The sequence below is a fragment of the Ixodes scapularis genome, unplaced genomic scaffold (assembly GCF_016920785.2).
Source record: "Ixodes scapularis isolate PalLabHiFi unplaced genomic scaffold, ASM1692078v2 PGA_scaffold9__187_contigs__length_104089568, whole genome shotgun sequence".
NCBI lineage: Eukaryota > Metazoa > Arthropoda > Arachnida > Ixodida > Ixodidae > Ixodes > Ixodes scapularis.
Window position 1 is genome coordinate 95,130,241 of NW_024609884.1, and position 22,058 is coordinate 95,152,298.

General features: G+C 46.4%; 1 protein-coding gene across 1 annotated transcript in view; it reads right to left on the reverse strand.

Moving 5' to 3' along the window:
* Positions 1 to 17,404, reverse strand: part of LOC121833815 — a 31,830-nt gene extending 14,426 nt beyond the window's left edge. Inside the window, exon 1 of the mRNA XM_042287468.1 lies at positions 17,326 to 17,404. Coding sequence (XP_042143402.1) covers positions 17,326 to 17,404 — 79 coding nt within the window. The remainder of the gene's footprint in view (positions 1 to 17,325) is intronic.
* Positions 17,405 to 22,058: the final 4,654 nt, after the last annotated feature.

The following is a 22,058-nucleotide window of genomic DNA, read 5'->3' on the forward strand; positions in this document are numbered from 1 at the left end:
TAAAATATATAAAAAGTAAAAAAAAAAACCTTGGATCTAATCTGATTTATAGAAACTATAATTAAGGCACGTAATGAACAATATCATAAGTTCAATAAGACAAGATACATCGCTATATTACGAGAGTTTAGAAAGGCGAGGAGCAGGCTGAGTGCGGATATTAAGAAAGCAAAAGCTAACTATAACAGAAATCAGTTCAGCAAGGTATATGGCAACCCACTCGCCCAGTCAGAGAAAAAGCGGAGGTTATGGGTTATCGATTGTTCATCGGTTCTCACTCTCATACCAATATTCGTGGAGGCCAAGGGAGGGGAGGGCATAGAGAGCGAGAGAAGCGGCGGCCATCGGTCTCACAAAACAATAGAGGATCACACCACTATTACGCGTTCTCTCTCTCTCTCTCTCTGTCAGCACTCCTTAGATGGCCTCCCCCCCCCCCCCCCCTTTATGTTGACAGTTGACTGTAAAGTGAGGAGTGGACTCGACCACCATACCCAGACAAGTAAACCAAAAGAGGTATCGTCCGTACCCTCGAAGACGATGCTCTTAGCCTCGCGCTGGGCGCTTTTCAGCCGTGCCTCAAGAGCGTGATAGGATACAGTAGCGCACAACAAAGACAAAGAGGATATTCGACCCCCTCGCGCGAGGCTACTGTTACTCGAACTGAGAACCCGCGGATCGAGGGGTTACGGAGCCGCGTTTGATGTCTGTGCAGGTGGCGGGACACGTCAAAAAAGTTGGCTAGGGTGAAACGGTGTAAAAAAAAAAACAACAAATAAACAGGAAGAGCTTTGTTCTGCCTGGGAGACGAAGAAAAACACGATGGAAGGCGACGGGGAGCCTAGTCGGCGTTGTCCTACTTAATCTTTGCCTTTCATATGTTTGTACATGCCTTGCCCGTTTTTGTAGAGGTTCTACAGTGACCGGCCATACAAAAAAATCGTGTTTTCTTTTCAGCTATTCTACCCTTCCTGATGTTTTCTGTTTTGTTGAGCTTGCTGTCTTTATGCTGTTGAATGTTCTGTTCGTATTGCTCCAATTACTGTATTATGCTAATATTTTTAAAAAGGAGCCAGTAATTAAAGTGTTCTGTTACCAATATTTTTTACTTTAACGTTACACTTAGTCAATTTATTAGAACTTCTCCGGAAAGTTTTGGAGACACATTAAGCCGTCCTCCCCTATCACTAATATGTTTATTAGTGACGGTCTGGTTATGAATGATAATACCGCAATTGCCAACTCATTTAATGATCACTTTAAGTCCGTTTTTACAGATGATAATGGAAGCATGCCATGCTGTATAAAGCTTGAACGCTTGCCTAGTATTTCAGATTTAGTTTGAAGTGAGAGTGGGATATTGAATATGTTACTAAACCTAAACGAAAAGAAGTCTATGGGACCCGATTGCTTGCCAAATGCAATTTTTAGGCGGTACGCTGAGTGGATATCTAAGTATTTATTTATCATTTATAAAACATCTTTGTCTGAAGGCTCCCTCCCAAAGGACTGGAAAACGGCCAAAATTAGACCATTACATAAAACAGGGAACAAGCAACTCGTCGCCAACTATAGACCAATTTCGCTTATTTGTACAGTCGCCAGCCATATGAGTTTCCCCCGTCGAACGTTCACCGGAGCAGCGAAGATCCCGCATGCGGCGCGTCGAGCGTTGCCGCGTTCTGAGAGCCGGGCTATTAGGAACAAACCATTCCACTACCAAAGGGGTGGACGCAGGACGTTCCGCGTTTTGGAACGTGAATCTGAAGCACGGCCGATTACAATCCCGCTTCCGGTTGCAGGTAAACGCAGACGGCTTATCGAAATTCTTCACTGCATAATATCTCTGACGTGTTAAATGCAAATTTTTTTTTATTTGCAAAACCTGTTAGTCATTTTTAATATTTCCTGCCCGAAGAATAATCTTATGCACAAGCTTTCTGAAACCTTGACTAGACAATGACAAGCGATTTTGAAATAATTTATTTAATCTATAAGGATATGCTATAGATTACAAAAAGAAAAAAAAGATTTGTGTCGAAGCAAAATAAAGATTCAGGCACTTTTCACAAACGCGTTTTATCGAGGAGACTCTACTGTTCTGGGCTCAGCAGCGTGTTGCTTCGCCAAGGGTATTTCTCTACACGATGACTTTGCAGATGGCTTCCTGGTCGGCCACTTCTCGCTTGCCGTGGGATCATTGTTGTCCTGCCTAATATCATATCAAACATAGGGTTTTTAGATTTGTAAGCATCGATCGAATACTGCTGCTTTATCTACGTCTGAAGCAAGCTCCAGTTTATCAGCAGTTATAACATCATCTCCGAACACTTGGGGCCAACACCCGAAGGCGGCAATTCTAATCAGACATGCTTTTGTGATTCACACTTGAAAAGGCTGGAATCCTGATAAAAGCTATGCTTCCACCCCTTTGATAACGGAATGGTTTGGTCCCAATAGCCCGGCTCCCAAAACGCAGCAACGTTCGACGCGCCGCGTGCGGGATTTTCGCTGCTCCGGTCGGCGTTTGGCCGGGGGAGCTCATATGGCCGGCGACTGTACGTCCTGTAAGCTACTCGAACATATTATTCATAACCATATTTTTGAATTTCTTGAAGAGAATGCCGTTCTTACACAAAAACAGCATGGTTTCAGGCGTGGTTATTCCACAACCACACAGTTAGTAGAAATGACACATGACTTTGCATCCTCCATAAATAAAGGAAATCAGATTGATGTTATTTTTTTAGATTTTGCGAAGGCCTTTGACAAGGTCTCGCATAACAAGTTAGCAACCAAATTACGCGAAATTTTTAAAAATGATCAACTTGTAAATTGGATCGTGGAATACCTTTCTTATAGACGTCGATTTGAACAATACTTCGTCGTATAAGGGGACTCGGGGGATCCGCAACCTCTTTTATTCTTCATTAATGACATTGGGAATAATAGTTTTGGTAAACTGAGATTGTATGCTGATGATTGTGTAGTTTATTACCAAGTAAATGATTCTAGTGATCAATATAGGTTAAACAAAGACTTAGATTTGATTGATAAATGGTGTAGCTCTTGGCAGATGTGCATAAATTATGAGAAAAGTGTTTTTATGTCAGTAACTCACAAAAAGAAGCCCCTCCAGTTTAAATATAATGTAGGAAACCACAGCCTAGTAGAGGTTTCAGAATATAAGTATCTAGGCATTTGGATAACCAACCGTCTCAGCTGGAATAAGCATATTGATTACGTTACTTCGAATACTCTTCGTAAACTCTTCTTTTTGAAAACAACTCTAAAATACTCCACCTCCGACACGAGATTACTAGTTTATAAAACTATCATTCGGCCTATGTTAGAATACGGTAACGTAATATGGGACCCATTTACAAAATTAAATTTGACAAAACTAGAAAGAATTCAGAACAAAGCCACTAGGTTCATATTTAATTCATATGGGAGGACATCAGTACAAAATCTTATCCAAAGAGCTGGCCTCCATCCGATCACTGAAAGAAATCGGGTGTGCAGATTAAAATTTTTTAATCAGATTATTCGTGGGTATTATAAAATTATTGTGCAAGATTATATAACTTTTTTCACAGGGCTATTCTACGATACAAAGACATAGTTTTTCCATAGTTCCATTCATGCCTCGTAATAATTGTTTTAAATATTCGTTTTTTCCACGGACCGTGGAGGAGTGGAACGAGCTTCCCCAAGAGAGAATTGAGCCGGTATCTCTTGATTTGTTTGCCGCGCGTTTAGTATAATAATTTTTTTTTTCTGTCTGTTACTGTGTGGCGGAGGATGTGAGTGCCTGTACAGTTGACTTTGTGTATTGTGTTTCATTATGCTTGTACCCCACCTGCTATAATCTCCATTTGAGATTAGCAGTATTACTAAATAAATAAATAAATAACAAAATTACACTAAAAATTACTTCCGAAAAAATTAACGTGGCAATTACAAATTTACTTGAAAAAGTAACAGATTACAAGTAATCCGTTACTTCTAACGGATTGCTTCCCAAGTCGGCATGCTACAAACGAAGCGCAGAAGCGGTCACATGATCCTTGATGCAACGTCACAACAAGGAGCCGCCAGGTAGCACCACTCTATCTTCTCGGGGCTAAACATAGTTAAAGATGACGTTCCCTGCATTATTTTCCCCGCACATTTTGTTTTTACCTCAGCTTTTTTTTACTTACTTTTTTGCCGAGTTTGTCTGCTCTGCCCCAGAAATTAGCTGTTGGTATTTAAATTTAAGTTTTCGGGTCCAGTTTGTCCATTAAGTGTTCGTGTATTCTTCATTGTGTTTAGTCTTTGTTGGAGTTTCAACCTACTGATCGGCTCTGTAACCTCGAACGATGCCCATGTCTCCCTGCACTCCTTCATTTCGTGTGTTCCCATGCGCCCTGATGCCCGTCTGCCCACGTTCCTCTGCCAGATCTCTAAACTCGATTGGACCTCAGATTTTATGCATAATACCGCTTTACCAAAAGATATTACTGGTACCAATGAATCCTTCCATATTCCCATAACAGCTTCATATCTATTTTAATTCCACAGTGCTCTAGGCTTCATAATTGCTGCATTTCTTTTTCCTATATTTAGCGTATATTCTTTCTGTTCTTCTAAGTATTGTTTTCCCTCATTCAGCCATACTCCTATGTATTTATATTCCTCTGTGTGTTCTAATAAAAGGTCTTGTATTTTCAGCGGGTTCGCGTTCTCATCGTTATAAACGATTGTTCCCGACTTCTAGCCACTGAATTTCAGGCCCAGAGGGTCTTCTTCCTCTCCACAGGTCTTAATCAGCTGCTGTAACCTATCCCGTCTATCTGCTAACAGTACAATGTCGTCTGCGTAGAACATTCGTGGTATAACTTGATTTAATCTTTCCCTACTTTCCATTTATGACACATGAAAACCTGCACTGTTCTAATTTCTCTTCTACTCTACTCGGGTATATTTAGGGTTTGGAGTTTTCGGTTTAAACCGATAAAACCCGATAAAAGTACGCCGAATCCATTTTCAGAAATTCGGTTTTAACCGAAAAAGGTCAGTTTTTAGGCTCGGCACTTCCGATTTAAACCAATAAAAACCGATAAAAGTATGTCAATTCCATTTTTTAAAATTCAGTTTTAACCGGAAAAGGTCACATTGACCTTCATTCGTACCGCAGAGCCGTGGCGAAAAAGTGGAACGACAGTGTCTATCGAAACGAGTCCGAATGCATGGGATACACGGATGCCATCACGACGCTTTGGTTTAATGTACGCATCATAAATGGAAACGTGATGTGCGAAATGCCCCATGACTCCGCCATGGATGCAGGTATTTCCTGAGGGGGGGCGGGGGCGGGGGGGGGGGGGGGGGTCAGGTGTTGGTCAGCGTAGCATATGTTTAGGAACCCCCCCCCCCCCTCTTCTTCGTTTTACGCCCTAAATTTTACACATGCAGAAATCAAGAGGGGGGTCAGGACATCCGGACCCCCCTCCGAATCCGCCCCTGTGTACGAACATGTTTTCAAACTCGTTGTAAGGAAGACTGACTTGATGCAAGCTCTGCATGTGGTGGTGTGCTTCAAAACGTCGCACCGTGTCTCTTTTGGTGGTCACAATTGGTTGAATAATCGGCCGATCTTGGCTCGGGCAGCGCTCCATCTCATCAGCCTGCCCGTGTCCAGTGTTAGCGTTGCGAGAGCATTTTCGAAGCTCAGGGTCATATAACAGTAGATAAAGAGTGCGAATCAACAAGAACATGCGAAAGTATGTGTGTGTGTACTATAATAAGATCACGTAATCCGGATGTGCAGAAGGTAAAGTTCCATGTATTTTGGGCATAGGCTTCATATATACCTTGTCTGTACTTCTGTTGTTTTCTTTTTTGTTTCTTTTACAGTTGCAAACATTTGCCAAATAATGTGTCAATTTCTTTACAATGCATCTGTGCCGCTATTCTTTGAGTGATCACAAATATCAGAGCTACAAGGAGGATCATATCCGGTGTACGTTGGTGTTTGTTTCATATTCACCGAAAAAAGCCGATAAAATTTTGTGGAAATAAATATACGCCGAAAAAAACCGAAAATATGATTTAAAAATAAACACCGAAAAAAGTACGCCGAATTTTGAAAAAATAGAAACCGAAAACGCGGAATCCTAGGTATATTATAAAAAGCAGAGGCGATAATGGACAACCCTGCCGGAGTCCTTTTTTTATATCTGCCGGTTCTGTTCTTTCTGCTTCTTATGTTATAACAACCTTATTATTTTTGTATCTCATAAAATCCTCATTAAATGTGCGCCTAAATCATAGTCTCAGCAGTACCCAGAGGTTTGTCTGTATCGTACGCCCATTTTAATGTCTAGAAATGTTATCCATAACATTTGTTTTTCATCCGTGCCACCTCTATACATTGAGCGATGATAAAATATTTATCATTCAATCTTCTATTTCTTCGAAACTCGTTCTGTAGCTCACCAAAATTATTTTCTGCCCATTCTTCCTTTTACTTCCTGCATCGCTAGTCTGTACAGGACCGAAGTTACTGTTGTTGATCGGCATGATGTTATGTTATTCTTCTTTCCCTTACCTTTATACAGTAATCTTATTTTGCTTAGTTCCTAATCATTGGGTACCTCTCCCCCATGCCTTAACTTTAATTTTCTCTTTGTTCCTAGTGTCTTGACTAGTCTCATTCCTATGCCATCTGGGCCTGTCGCCGTTCCCTCAGGTACTTTACTTCCTGCTCTGTCCCATTCCCCCGTGGTAGTCTCAGTTGTCTCGTTAGTGTTCTCGTTTTGTGCCGTGTCGCTGTCTGTGTCCTGTTCCTTCTCGTTCGGTACAAGTTCTGCGAATGTTGCCTCGATCGTTTGTCTAATAAATTCCCTTGCCTCCACGCCTTATCCACTTATCCCCTCATGTGTTGTCAATGAACAATGCAACCCTCCTGTTTTCCTCCCCTGTGCATTAACGTGCTCCCAGAATCTTAAAGAAGCCTAACGCATGTGCTGTTGCCCTACAGCGGGTGAAAGAAAACCAGTGCGTAAGCACTAGCTGAGAAAATTGCGGAGCCCCTTTTCGCGTTTTCTCAAGTAAACTTTTCAATCCTCTTCTCACGCATCCAATTCCAAGATGAAATTGATCGTTACAAGTTTGCTTGGAAGCTTGGTCGAGAAAGTTCGTTTATGAGTCACGAAAGCCTTCTGCCGTTCATAAGCTCCGGTGTTGCTTCGCACGCCGCGGTTTGTTGACGGTTCATCGGGCCGGACACCTCAGTGTTCACGCCAGGACTGGAGCCTCTCGTTCGGACATGCAACGCCTGCACGCTGTATTGATTGCAGATTTTCTCACTACAGCGGCCGCAAGAAAAAGAGCGATCGAAGGCTCCGTCAGGGACGGCGTGCTCGCTTTGTCCGTCGTCTTTTGTGGGCTTCCACGTCGATGACGGGACGACCGAGTGCTCGGCACCAGACGGGGGAAGCCTTCCGACCGTCGTATTTTTCACGCCTGCACTGTGGCTCACGTAGGCTGAGCCAAGTGGTAAATGTTCACGGATTAGACGGAATCGATACGGTCATAATCGACTCATTTCGATAATTGATTCGTTAATTTCTCCTAGGCCGATCAATCGAGCAATTTATTTTTACCATTGTTGGCATCAAAGTCTTTTTTATATTCTTTCGGGGGCTAATTATACAGTGATCACTTCATCAATACTAATTCTGTAATTATTTACCAGAACAGTGTGCAAGCCTGTTCATCCTTACAGGATGAACAAGAGGACGCCTATCCATCCTTACAGGCGTAGTCGGGATAAACACAGAAATATTCTTTAGGTTTGGTTAATCTTGACATGCGACGGAAGCACCTTGTATTCTGTTTACGGTTCAAGAGCACTTTCACTGAACGTCAAGTTCCGACGTTGAATAAGTTGTCAAAAATTACTATGTCTCCGACAAAGACGCGAACGAAAAAATTAGCGTGACGATGATGGAACAAATAAGATGGCCCTTTGTAACTGCAGACCCGAATAAATATATAAAACTTCATAGGGCTCATACAGGTTTTATTTTTATTCCTTCAGATTTGTTTTAAAAAAGCCGTGAAAGCTACACTTATGCGGTTTGTGCAGGTGAGTTATACGGCCAGGGGGACATAGTAGGGAGATAGTCGCAACCATTAGTCGGCTAATTGAGTAAAATTTGTTAATTAACTTTTTAATTACTGCAAATAAACGTAGTTCCAATTAGAAACTTGCTGAGCATTATCGAAAACCACTAAATCAACTCTTTTTAGAAGGATATAATGCCGCATTTTACGGCGTTCTGTAAGAATGCTACATTTGGACGCGTTTCTAGATATCGGTTTCTTATCGGCCACTGGGGAGCAGGATCGCGCCCGCGGTCCTGCTCCCCAGTGGCTGAGACGCGCAACACACGTGCGCCCTACTTCCCGCCATTCTACGAGGGAGGCGAGGAGGTGGCTTCGCGCCGCGACCACCGGGGAGCAGGACCGCGGGCGCAAAGATGCGCTCCTATGAGAAACCGAAATCTAGAAACGCGTCCAAATGTCGCGTTTCTACGGAACGCCGTAAAATGCTGTCCCGGCGTTATACCCTTCTAAGAATAATTGATTTAGTGGTTTTCGATGATGCTCAGTAAGTTTTTAATTGGGACTATATGTCTATTTGCAATAATTAAAAAGTTAATTAACAAATTTTACTTAATTAGCCGACTAATAGTAGCGACTATCTCACTATGCTATGTGCTCTTGGCCGTATAACTCACCTGCACAAACCGCATAAGTGTAGCTTTCACGTCTGTTTTTAAACAAATTTGAAAGAATGAAAAAACAAAGCACCCGGTATATATAAGGCCCATAAAATGCGGCAGCCCATGTTTCGCGGACAGATTTGGCTTTTTGGAGCTAAGCGAATTGTTGGCGTCTCTGACGCTTTTCCTAAATTCCTTTGAAATACTTCGAACCAACATAGCCTACCCTCATGTTTTCATTGAACTCGCAAAAAGTAAAGACTAACGAGACGGGTCTTCTCACTAAGTAGACTAAAGCACGAGATCTGACCGCTCCGCCGCTCAAACGTGTGAATGGAAGAATCAGGCTGGCATCGTTAAGACGTCTCTAAGAACACGTCTGCCCCTTCTGCGCACAAACGCTCTTTCACAGCGTGTTCCGTTTGTCATACATAGAAATAAATGAAATATTAATTGTTCATGTGAGCAGGAAAATTATTTGAAAATTAATTTATGGGCTACATGCGTTGCGTGTTTATATGTACCCAAAAAGCGAATCGTAATGTTCCTTCGACGTAGCAATGCCATTAGGAAACTAACGCTTACATTCCTGCAAATCATGCTCTTTTTTCGGGTTTACATCACCGCAAAATTTGTGCTTGAATAATAAATTATTAGAAAATCGAAGTGCAAAATGCATGCAGGGATCCCGGGTTTCATCCCCACCCATTTCGATGTGACTGAGCACCGTAACGGCGTGCGGTGATAGAATCACTGGGCCTCTTAAGATTTCTTTCAAAATAAATATAGGTCATAGCTCATCTCCTAGGATGAACGATACTGCGCTTAAAAAAAATTATCTGCTCGAATGCGTCAGTCAACTTCCTCGCCGGGCCTGGACCTGGTGGTATAGGGATGGGCGAGGAAGTTGACTGGCGCAATCGACAGGATCCCGCTGACTTTCTGCGACGGGTTGTGAGGAGAACGCCACAACGTCAGCTGACGGTGAGCCCCGCCAACATCTGAGTGAGAAGACGGAGGCAACAGCCTGTTGCGTTGTGTGCGGCGGACGGAGCGGCATCCCAGCGAGAGGCTCCGGGAGTCAAGGGACTCAAGGAGAACGCCACAACGTCAGCTGACGGTGAGCCCCGCCAACATCTGAGTGAGAAGACGGAGGCCATAGCCTGCTGCGTTGTGTGCGGCGGACGGAGCGACATCCAAGCGAGAGGCTCCGGGAGTCAAGGACTCAAGACAGACGGAAGGAATCATCGCGGCGGAGCCACAGGGACGCTCCGGGAAACTGTGACGACACGGCAAGACCCTCGTTGCCAGGTAAGACCCAGGGTTGTTTTCTCCGAGGCTCACAATGTCCGTGGTCACTAGGTCTAAAACGAAGAGCGGCTCTTCGGGTGCAGACAGTAATGAGGACGAAAGTGGCGAAGAGTTAACTTCGGGAACAGCCGACGAGGCAGTGGGCATTGGCCCATCAGATAGGACCCTCGAAATACTGAAACTCAAACTGGAGATTGAAAGGGCAAAGCTGGCGCAGATTCAGAGCAGGAGTGAAAGGGGTTCGAGGGACTCGACGAAAATGGGGGAGCTCGCGAAAGAACTCCGCGCCGTCCTCGCGCCGATGCCGGAGTCTGGAGCCCTCGCTCCGGCATGGTTTAAGAGCGCTGAGACGATGATGAATAGCTGTGAGACACCCGAGGAAGCGCGAGGAGCGATCATTTTGCCGTTTCTCGGAGAAAAGACCAGAGCAATGGTCGCTAGTCGAGCCGGCGGTAGAGTGCGCTCTTTCATGGAGCTGCGTGAGCTGGTCCTTTCGGAGCTAAAAATGACTCCGGAAGAGTACAAGCGGATATTCTACAAACCACGCAAGGAAAGCGCGTAGTCGTGGTTTCAGTTCGCAACCCAGCTCGACATTATATTCGGCTATTACTTAGAAAGCAGGGAGGTTGAGACAGTTGATGAACTGCGGAAATTGATAATTTCAGACCGAATGAAGCATCTCATGGCGGAGGACGCGCGCATGTATGTCCTGCAAAATGAGACTAAGGACTGGCTAAGGCCAAAGGAGCTGGCGCAGCTGGCTGAAAGGTTCGGGGAAAGTAAACGAGGAACTCGTGAAGGCCTCGAGAAACGTGAGAAGAGCACTGGGAAACAATTTGTTTCAAAACAAGACCAGAGGTCCAATAAGGGGACCGCTGCAGGAAGAGGAACATGGGATCGATCGAGCGCTGTCAGGTGCCATACATGTGGGAAGCAAGGACACTATCGCAACGAGTTTCCGCAGAGCAGGCCCGTCGGAGATAAAGGGCATGCCGAGGCCGGGCGGTCGGGCGCGCCGAAGCTTACGGCGAGGGCGGCGGTGGGGCCGGTGGGTCAACCGACAGAAGCACCTGTCGCAGCTGAAGCTGACGGGGAGGCAACGGGGCTGACGTGGTTGACTCTTAAAACAGGAAACGTGTCGTTCCAGGCTTTGTTAGATTCGGGCGCGGACGTAACGGTGCTGAGGTCGAGTATTGTGATTGATCAGGTACGCGGCCAGGGGAAAGGCAAGGTCAGTCTGAGGGGGGCGTTCGGACACAAGGTGTCCGCCGACCTAATGTGCGTGCCGCTGGGCCTAGAACTAGCCGGTAAAGATATGAGTCCGCAGGTGACCAGTGTCACCCCAGAAGCAGCTGATCCGACTTTTGCTGAGGAGCAAAAGATGGATAGTCCGCTGGAATCCTTATGGGAACAGGCGCGTTGCGGAACGCATGGCATGGTAATTCGGAATGGACTTCTGTTTTATGAACAGGAAGTTGAAGGGAAAAAAGAGATGCAACTGGTGCTGCCGAAGTCTCGTCATGCCGAGGTATTACGGCTGGCACACGACACCCCGTGTGGGGGGCATTTCTCGCAAAGGAAAACTAAACAGCGGATTAGAAGTGCTTTCTTTTGGCCAACGATGGCCGCTGACGTGAAACGGCATTGCGAGGCTTGTCACGAGTTTCAGGTATGCTGCCGAGGGAAAGTTAAAGACCGGGTCCCGATAACTCCGTTGACGAGGCCCGAGCGACCCTTTGAGACGGTCTACATGGACTGTATCGGTCCGCTCGAGCCGAGCTCGGCCCGTGGCCACAAATATGCATTAACTGTCGTGGATCTGTGTACGCGATGGCCCGAGGTCATACCCCGGCGCTCACTTACGGCAAAAGCCACGTGTCAGGCGCTGGTGGACGTGCTTTCGCGTTATGGGGTGCCTGAGCTGATTTGCTGCGATCAGGGAACCAATTTAACCTCCCAACTCACGAATGAGCTCCTTGACCACCTCGGTGTGCAGATCAGGTTCTCAGCACCAGACACCCCCAGAGTAACGGGATTCTTGAACGCTGGAACGGCACATTTAAAGCTATGCTTTGACAAGTGCTGAGCGATCTTTATGTGCCTTGCCTATCTAGTGTTCGTTCGACGGGCATCCGAAAGGCTGCATCATTCCGCTGCCACCGTGCCCGCGGCTGACAGTGTCGCCGGCGGCCAAACGGCGAAACTGTGTGAGAGCGAAAAAAAGTATCTCGTTGCCATGACACCCCGGTACACCGTGGTCTTTCTGCACGTGCAACAACCTCGCTAGAGCTCTGCGCGTGTGGAGCATGAGGCTGCACGAGCCGTCTTGTACGTGCCCACGGGTCGACGAGTCACCTGCCGGCGCCGCTTGAAACCATAGTGAGAGAGAGTGAAGAGCGAACTTTATCGGGCCCGTCGCAAGGAGCGCGCTGTCCTCACCTGAAGAGTATTATCTTACACCGTGGTCCGGATGTATTTCTTTACTTACCGATACAACACAACTCAAGGGGTGAACGCTGCTCGTTTTACAGCGTCAAGTGTTATTGGCGAGGAGATCGAACTATAGGGGGCGCTCTGAACCGTTTGTTGTCGCCACACCTAGTTGTTTACCCAACACAAAGCCTGTGCACATGCCAAAAGGCCTTGTGGGCATGACCATGTCATATTCTTTAATCGAGCGCAGGGCACAGTGTAATTTAAAAATGCTAATAATAGACGAAGTTACGTTAAGTACCGGATCTCTCCCGAAAGCAGTCGTCAGAGAATGCGAGCTCGACCCACTTCTGCTTTTGTGCTGAGCTGGGCACCGTGCATGCTGCATTGTTCATGCAGGCCGGAGTGGTAACAAAAGAGCCCCCTTCTCCCTCACCGGAAAACACGAACTCGTGCCGAACGCTGACGCCGCGTTCGGTTAAGTCAGCCGAGCGCTGAGTCATTGTATTTATTGTCCCCATCTGTGTAGTTCTGAAGTTAGCCGCTTGGGGCGCCACGGTCTGATCATCTCCTCCCCAATAGTCTATTTCACCTTATGATGTACCGCAGGAAAGGCTACAGGCGCGAGCTCCTTTCTCTAGGGCACATCTCGGCGGCACACGCTGTCGCGGATTAAAGGCAGCAGCCAACGCTATGAGCCCGCGCTTCTAGCCTTTTCTGTGGCACAACATAAAGTGAACCGGAGTATAGAAAGTATGCACTGACGGCCATAGCTGTGTGCGCGACTGCTGAGCGCGTGCTGATGGAGAGCTTCCACAGTTTTTTTGTAACGTGCATTCCGCACCCTCAAGATTGCCGGTCTTAGCAGCCTATTAATGGGGGCTCGTTCTGAGCATGCACTCTAGACAGCACCCACACATATGGCGCCCAGTGAATACTCCTTATAGACTCCCGTCCTCCGGTTTCGCAACGGCGTAAGCGTAAACAAAAAAAAACAAAAAATATCACGAGAGCGCGCGGCTCGGTTTTATGACCGGGCCGTGATGTCACGCGGTCGGGAAGTGTAATCTGAGCCACTAAATAATTGTAATCCAGCAGCGTTACAAAAAAAAAAAAAAAAAATGCGATCGCGTCTTTTTTAGCCGTGGTAAATACCCTTCGATGGCTTTCGGCGGAATTCACTATGCGGTGCCGGATGTTGCCTAATCGTCGGTTTCGCAATAGGTTATCGTTTCCGATCTTCAGTGTCGAAATTCGCCAAATCCCGATACTCAAGAAATCGTCGCGTAAAATCGAATAAAAGACAAACACATCACGCGACCTTAAAATCATTTATTCCCCAACAACGTATCCACATTAAACCAAGGCAACGTCATTTAAATATCAGAGCATCGCATGACGCATGATCGACGCAGTGTCAACCGATCGTCGTCGTCATATCTGGAATAAGCAGCGTACCTGCCGCTGTTTACACGCACCACGTCGTGTGATCATCGCACAATTTTTACACTACCCCGAGTGCTGAACGTGCTTGCACTCGAAGGGCATCGGATAGGGCAACATATTTGCAATGAATCCTTTCGAACAAGCGTGCAGCACATGCGCGAGCTCTTGTGCCATTTCGTGTCAAAGGTTCGTCTGTGCTTTGGAGGATACAGGGCAGTGACTCTTCTGAAGCGATAATTTCACACAAATAGCACTTTGCACGTGTGTTTAACTACGCCATACTCGGATTACAAGCTCGGTATATTTTATCAAATAGAGTAAAATATTGTATTAAGACAATGGGCAAGTAATATACGTGGTGCAGTCACAAAAGGCATAGACAGGCCTGATGAGGAGACAGTCCCCTCCTCAGCCCCTCTCCCCGTACACCCGATTCAGTAAGTCCAGATGAAAAAAGAAGAAGAATGCTCAACGAAGAAAGGAAACTCACATGACCGAGCCATACCAAACATCACGAATGCGCATGAACAATAACAAAAACGCTACATAAAAGACATAACCGACGAAATGAAAACCAAACGATCACACGTGAAGCGACGAAAGAACATGCATACATATTTTTATTTTATTTTTTGCTTAAAATCGAAAAAAAATAAAACGCGGAGAACAAGCACAAGACAACCACGTTCTTTCAATTTTAAGTATTTTAAGTATCCAAGTTCAACTCGCTAGCTTTCACCAATATTTTTGAACTTGCAGAAACACGGCCCAGAAAATGGCACCACGTAACACATTAGCCAGAACGATGACACCAGCACGCTGCAAGCCAACCTTAACCCACGCAGCAAAGCGGAAAAGTAATATTTCCGCTTGGAAGGAGAGAGAGACGGGACCACTTTTGCTTATAAGGCGAGCGCGTGCGGCGCGGGTACCTCCCAGTATTCAGGTTGGCAACTGATGAAGGCACGATTGAGAAGTGCTTCGGCGGCACATGAGTTGGAAGAACAGATCGGCTCAAACAGAGAATGTCCAACAAATCACAACTCGACAAGAAACTAAGAAGACTATAGAAACAATTTCTATTTTCAGTTCAAAAGCAATTTTTACTGACAAAATTCTTATAATTTAAGAACAAGTAATCTAAATTCGTAATGTATCTTTTTCTTCTTTTTTCTTGCAATCGTAGTAACATTATTTAAAAACAGTGTCAGTGAATCCGGTAATACGCAGAAGCACGCGAGGCTTCAGAATATATTCTTGAGCGTGAAACACGCGTGAGCTCAAAAACCGCGTCGCGTCGCGACGCTGTGCGGCGTAATCACGTAGTGGCGCCGCATTTGGCCGCATCGTGTCGTCGGCGGCGGTTGCTATGGTTACCCCGCTTGGCGGCGCGACAGGACGTGATTTTTGCTTACGTGTGTGTCACGCTTCACGCGCTGTGAGAGCGTAGGGTTTTCGTCCGAAATGCCCGACACAGCATGCGCCGGTGAGCGCCCGGTCGACTACTATTGGCGACGTACCCGATCAAAAGCGTCGCTGCGATCGTCATTCGCGATGGGCCCAACGCTCACCATGACATCTTTATTTGGATTAATTTTGCTTACATCAGCGGAAATAAGAGCAGTGACAGACTGTCAACTTTGACAGTGTTTGTTTAAAATAGGATGACTCCGAGCTTCTTCGTGTTTTTTCCACACACTTGTAGTTCGCAACTGATGATAAGTAGCCAGGAAAACACCTTGTGACATCACGGCGGGGCACATCCTGGTCGTGACATCACGAAAATAAACCACAGGAGGGCGCCACCGAAACACCTCGGCGCTAATATACTCTATTACAACATAAGATGAGCAGTACCCCAACCACTCCCAGTTCGAAACTAAACGGCGGGTTTCGCAGTATTTGCCACATCCAATATATACGTTATCTTCTGGAAATGGTCACTTAGTTATACCACTGTCAGACTTAATTCACTCTTAAGGTAAAAAAAAATGATGAGTAAAAAATTAGATTATATACTTGAGAAAGAAGTATGCCAGGGCTACCCAGCAGACGGCGCCAGTGAGTTTGTTGGCAAACAAAAAAGGGCGAATACAGAGAGTCATTGCTTAGCTCTCGCTTCCACTGTTTACATCTCAAGAAATTCATTTGACAGTGCTGTGGAACGTATTTGGTAGCGCTCTTAGCATTTAGATGAGCTAGCAGGTGGCGCGAGAGTTTGCTCAACTGAATCACGTTTGGAAGCCATATGGGCACGTGACTTTTGTCCACCACGCCAACCCAGCAAAGGACAAAGGAAAAAACAATTCTCTTGAAAAAAAAAAAATTCATTGTTGCGCTGGTACGAAAAAAAGGCCGTGTGACAGGCCTAAAATTGCGGCAAAGGACGCACAAATTTGGATACAAATGTAATAATTGTCATTCACTCTAACCCTTCATTCAATCCAAACGATTCACCATCCGCGTGTTGAGCGAGAAGAGCCTAGACCAGCGAGCGTTTTTCACACGCACAAAAAGGTACCGTTTTACGTCTGTGATTCATTTATTGGTGATTTTCCTGTATGGCTCCCGGTTTAAAGGCCGAGTGGCGGTCTTCCCAGAGCGGTGCCGCAATATAAAAAAGCACAAGATCCACTTCTGTGAATGCACAATCTGAACCCAGTCTAAAAGTCCATTCCCGCCGTTTCCTTACGTTGCACTACGTCACGAGAATGGAAGTCTACCTACGGCGCGAGTCACTGGGAAATTCGTGCTTTGTACGTGTGAAGCGTGGCAACCAGTTCAAATAGTAGCTCCGCAAGCGACATACAAAGCACGGATGTCTCGGTGACTCATGACGCAACGTAAGGAAACGTAAGCACACGCCCATGAGTGAATGGACCGTTATTGTAATCCAACTTGTTCCGAGACGCCGCATTGAGAGCCTTTCTATAGGATCACGATACGCCATTAGGTAAGTGCTGATTCGAGCGGGCTATTCTCGAGAGCAAAGTGGTCGGGCTCGCTCAAGTCGCGTTCATGAGCAGCTCGTACCGAAATGTTTCGAACCAACAACTTGGAAGACGGTCAATCGACCCAAATGCTCTCAAAATTCCCCGTGAATTGCGGGTCTGCCCGGTTGCCAGGTCTCCAGTTGCACGGGACGCGTTTCATTGTACATTGAAATGAGGCTATTAGCAAAGCGTTATTTCTTCAATCTTGTTCATTCGCCTTTGTTTTTGATTAGTGGCGGTGCAGGGATTTTTTTCGCGCGCATTAGGTGAGTGTTGTCGTCCACGTTTCGTGCGCGTCGTGACTGGGGATATCCCTGCGTCACGGCGCCAACAAAGGGCCCGAAATATTTCGAGGAGAGTCTCACCTATGTTGATGTCAACGGCGCCCACGTGGCAGGTCAACGCAAGAAGCCACGGCGCCAGAAGCCATGCGTTCCCTGTCATTTCCGGACCCGCGTCTCCAAGTTTCCAAAGTGTCAACGGTTGACCCAAGAATACCGCCGCCGGTTCCCAAGTCGCCTCTCGTGCTTTCGTTCCTCTTTTTTCTTTCCCCTTCGTTGCTATATCATTCGCGCAACTTGACTCGGCGCTCGGAACCGAACTTGAAATGTTCTCTAGCCCTTTAGTTTGTTTCGCCCCTGATAAATGGGACGAAGATGGCATGACGCGGGGAGGCCGTCTCATTTGTCTCTCTCCTTCAAGGGAGGCGGAGCGTGCGTCGTAACGTCACGCAGACGGCGTCGATGGACCAATGGGAAACCAGGAAACGATTCTAGGGGCAGACGTGTGGGCGCTGGGAGTGGGCCAGTCAATAGGCGGGCCTAATTGCCCCAGTTTCTGCTCTGGGTCGAACGCAGAAAGTGAAACAAGAAGCAAATTCAGGGCTACTCAATCCACAAAGGTGGTTTCGTCTGCCCCTACCTTGTGCTTCGCCGCACGATGAAGGAGAACGAGGCGAAGCAACTGCGCAGCACATTTCCGATGGTAAACGAGATAGCTTTGTTCGAAAATTATTGTTGTTGTGTTTTGTGCGTGTCTTCCACGGCGGATCCTGATAAGAGCTACAGGTCGAGTTGTCTTTCGCTTGCGTGTACCTCGATGCCCTTGACGGGTCGATAGAGCTCCCCTAGAAGAAAAAGGACAATTTCAAATCTCGTGCGCAAAATCCACGAAAGCATCTCTCTGTGCTCATGTTAGTGCATTATAATCTATAACGTAAAACACGGGCGCGCTATTACACCAAAAATCGTTGAAACGCTCGAAAAATCGTTTAAAAAAAAATAAGAAATGCTTTCTGCGAACACGCAGGCGAACGTCGTCTCGGCGGAGTAATGTCAGAAGATAAATATCCAGTTAAGTGTACATCCTGCGATTGTGGGGTCAAAATCGCTGCCGCTTGCGGCACGGCGACACGGATCGCAAGCCTTCATTTCACGTGAGGGCTTTCTGCCGCTGCGTTGCCCAATGTTGCTCGCTGCAAGCGAACGGGCACAATAGGTTTTATCAGCTTCCAATAACACCGTCAATATTGTATTCGTCGTTTCAACCTTGAATTTTTGTTAATTAAAAAGAAACAGTGATATTCGACCCCTAAAAAACTATCTTGGTTTGCCTTTGCTCGGTGTTTTTTGAACGCTCGTTCTCTCAACCGCATTTCAGTTATTATCCCAGAGTGCACATTCACATACAAAACGTAAGGTGAAAAAGGAAGTTAACTTTGCAAACACTGTTCACGGCACCCAGCCACACAGGCTCAACCCATTCGCGGCTGAACACAGCAGAAAGGACCCAACTGGAGAAACCAAGCCACATATTGTCTCTGCCTGTCGTCTGGTTCGACACGTGGCAACGCAGTCCTATGCACAACCTTTCACACAATATGTCTACTCCTGTCCCAGGATTCGCCGCCGCGCTGTGAATGCCTAGAAGAGATTCTGACGCTCCACCGCTCTGCCGCGGCGAAAGATTTCCAACCGTGCCGAAGTGCGCTGGTCAACCGCGCTGCGGCTGGCCCATACGAAAATCGTCAATGGACATTAATGGAAACTCCTACGGTGCGGTATCACCATGCATGGCCCTCTATGGTCAGCCATAGGAAACCATAAAACACGCAATAGCCACCTACAAATCGTCAATGTCTGCAAAGCTATAGAATAACCACCATTAAGATGTCGATAGCCGGCTGTAGAAAAATTTGTCTACAAAGCTATAGACATGCGACTATTCTATTTTCCTTAGCGAGCTATAAAAAAGTGGATGTCTCTAATGCGATAAATTTGCGACTATTCAATATGCTTTAGCTGGCTATAAAGGTGTGTCCTTAAAGATGTAGATTCGCGAGTTTTGAATTTTCTTTAGCAGACTCGGTTGTTTTTAATGTTCCCTAGGCTATGAATCAGCGACTTTTCAATATGCCTGAGCCGGTTATAGAGGAATGTATGTATCAAAAACTATAGACCCAAGACCATTGAATTGCCTGTAGCCGGCTCAATGTTGTTTTACGTCGCCTAAGCTATAGACCCTGGACCTTTGGGCTTTCGGTTCATTCAATTTGTGTTGACATTTTTTCATGCATAATTGTTCCTATACTTGTTGCGCTTACCGCATACCCTACATTGGGGTTCTGTTTATATTTCAAGTTACTGATTGCCCTTCTGCTTTCAAAGGACGACGATCCCATGTCCCCCCCTCGCTTGCTATAATCCCTACGCACCCAGTGCCAAGGTGCCCACACTCCTTTGTCGAATTTCCACTCCTGATTGAACCTCTGACCTCGTGCATAGTATGGCATTGCCCAATATATGCCAGGCACCATCACTCCTTTCCACATAACCCTGACCACTTCATTTTTCTTTTTATAATTTCATAGTGCCTCGGGATTTATATTATCTGTATTTGATTTCCCTTTCCTAATTATATTTCCTTCGTGCCCCTCTCTATATTTCCTTCACTCATCGAGCCATACCTGTAGATATTTGTACATTTCTCCATGGTTCATTACAATGTATTGTATTTCTAGGGGTACCCTCTTTTCGTCAAACACCACTACTCCCGACTTGTCACTCGAACAACTCGGGCACAAGATGTCCCCTTACTTTCCACATATCAGGCACGTAGCCAGGATTTTGTTTGGGGAAAGGCCCGCCCATTACAAAATGTTGTATGAGAGGGAGGGGGGAGAGGAGGCCCCAGCAAAATGGAAGATTACGGGGGGAGGGGGGGCTGGCCCCATGGGCCACCCCTCTGGCTACGTGCCTGCCATATATCCCAGTTAGATCCTGCGATGTATTTTGGATATGGGCCTCCTACACTCCACTGCCCTTTTCAAACTGTTCCCCGCGTTGGAAGCTGCGTAATCTCTGCACAATGTGGAACACAAGCGCGAGTTTCTCGAGTTGGGTTGCGCCTCGGCTGCACGAGCCCTTCCTTGTACAGTGAGAGCAAGAGTCAGAGCTACCCGCTGGCGCTTGCACTTCCGCGGTGTCGCTTGGCGAACAAAACGGTACAACATGTAATGACTACCGCCTCACGAGCGCAAGAACTTTTTTTTTGGTTTCCTAAGTCTATTGAGCAACATTGGCGGTCGCCATTGCTTGGAAGCGAGTGATTAGATCCGAGTCCACGCTGAGCGCTGCTTTCGATACGAGCTCAGCCGAGTTCACGCCGTACGCTGAAGAACGCCGACGGCAGAGCGCGCGACAGGAGAGCGCCGCTACATCAAAGCGCCTGGCATTAGAGCGCACGTCACGAGAGCGCTCAACAAGAGCTCCAGTCACTGAGCTGCCTTTTCCCGTGGCAGAACGTTCAAGTATCCGATCTCCTTCTGTAGTAACTCGACTGTTATACATTGAATTAACCGTTACGCGACAGACAGCACTTCACAATAGACAGTTTTAGTATAGCGTTGCTGAATCTTACGCACGCAGTACGCAATAATATAGCGTACGCTAAAAATGACCTGCTCGGACCGAATTTAGTTGTGCGTTACGTTTTCGAGTGAACACCGCGCATGACCTTGGTTAAATTTGCTAGAGCCGTAGAATTCCGCGTGCTTATAGCGCACCATGCTCCTGGAAAGAAATATTGAAAAATAAAAAGTGTCCAATCAGTTTATTTCAGATTAAACCAAGCCACAGCTGCCTCGTCAAGCGCGCTTTTCTGCAGGGTACAGAGGCTACGAGTACGAGTGCGTAGCCATATTCGATCACGGAGCCTCCGTCAGTCGTCCCGTCGAAACGGCACCTTTTATAAATGATATCGCGGAATGAAATTCATTACCCTGATGTTCATAGCATAGCGAGACTTTCGGCGATTTCTTTTAGAGTCGTTCGTCCGTCGGCGATGAACTGTGGGAATAGGCTTAGCGTTGAGCAGATGGCAGCGTCGACGCACACTGCGAGCGGCGAACATTTCCACTGTGCACTCCTTCAGCTGCACGGCGATCTGATTCGACCGGGTACGTCCCAGAAAGAATCGCCGAGCTGAAGACCACGCAATTTCACGTAACACAGAACTTCGAAAACACCACGTCGCCCTTGCTGCGCCACTCGAGGCAACCGCTATCTTGAAACTGGCGCTCTCGTTGGGTTCGAGATCTCTCGAGAACGTCCCGCAAGGCCCGCTCATAGAGTTATTACAATAAACGCTAGAGGCTGAGCTGGCGCTAGTGTGCTGTTGAATTTTGAAGCAGACAGCAAGCAGTCAGAAATTGACTTCCGGTAATGCATTTTTTGGGAAAAAGCGAGTGCATTTTCTCTCTGTGCTCGATTATAAGAGCAAATATCACTAATAATTTGTACGTACTAGGCACATTGTAACATTTCTCAGTCAGGCAGACGAAATAATTGATCAGTTACAGTATTTTTATTTGAAATTCGTGGTATGAAAAACGGTGTTAAAACCGCTTCGTACGTGTATTTATGTGCACTGTCGGACACTGTTAGCGCGAACACGGCGTCGACGCTTTTCGGAATGGGGGATATACGTGCCAAACGATCGAAGGACATGTGGAAAACCAAGACAGACGGCAAGAACTACGCAGTAACACTAGATAAGTAACTCCTTGTGCACGCAGACGATCAAAATGAATTAAAAGCCA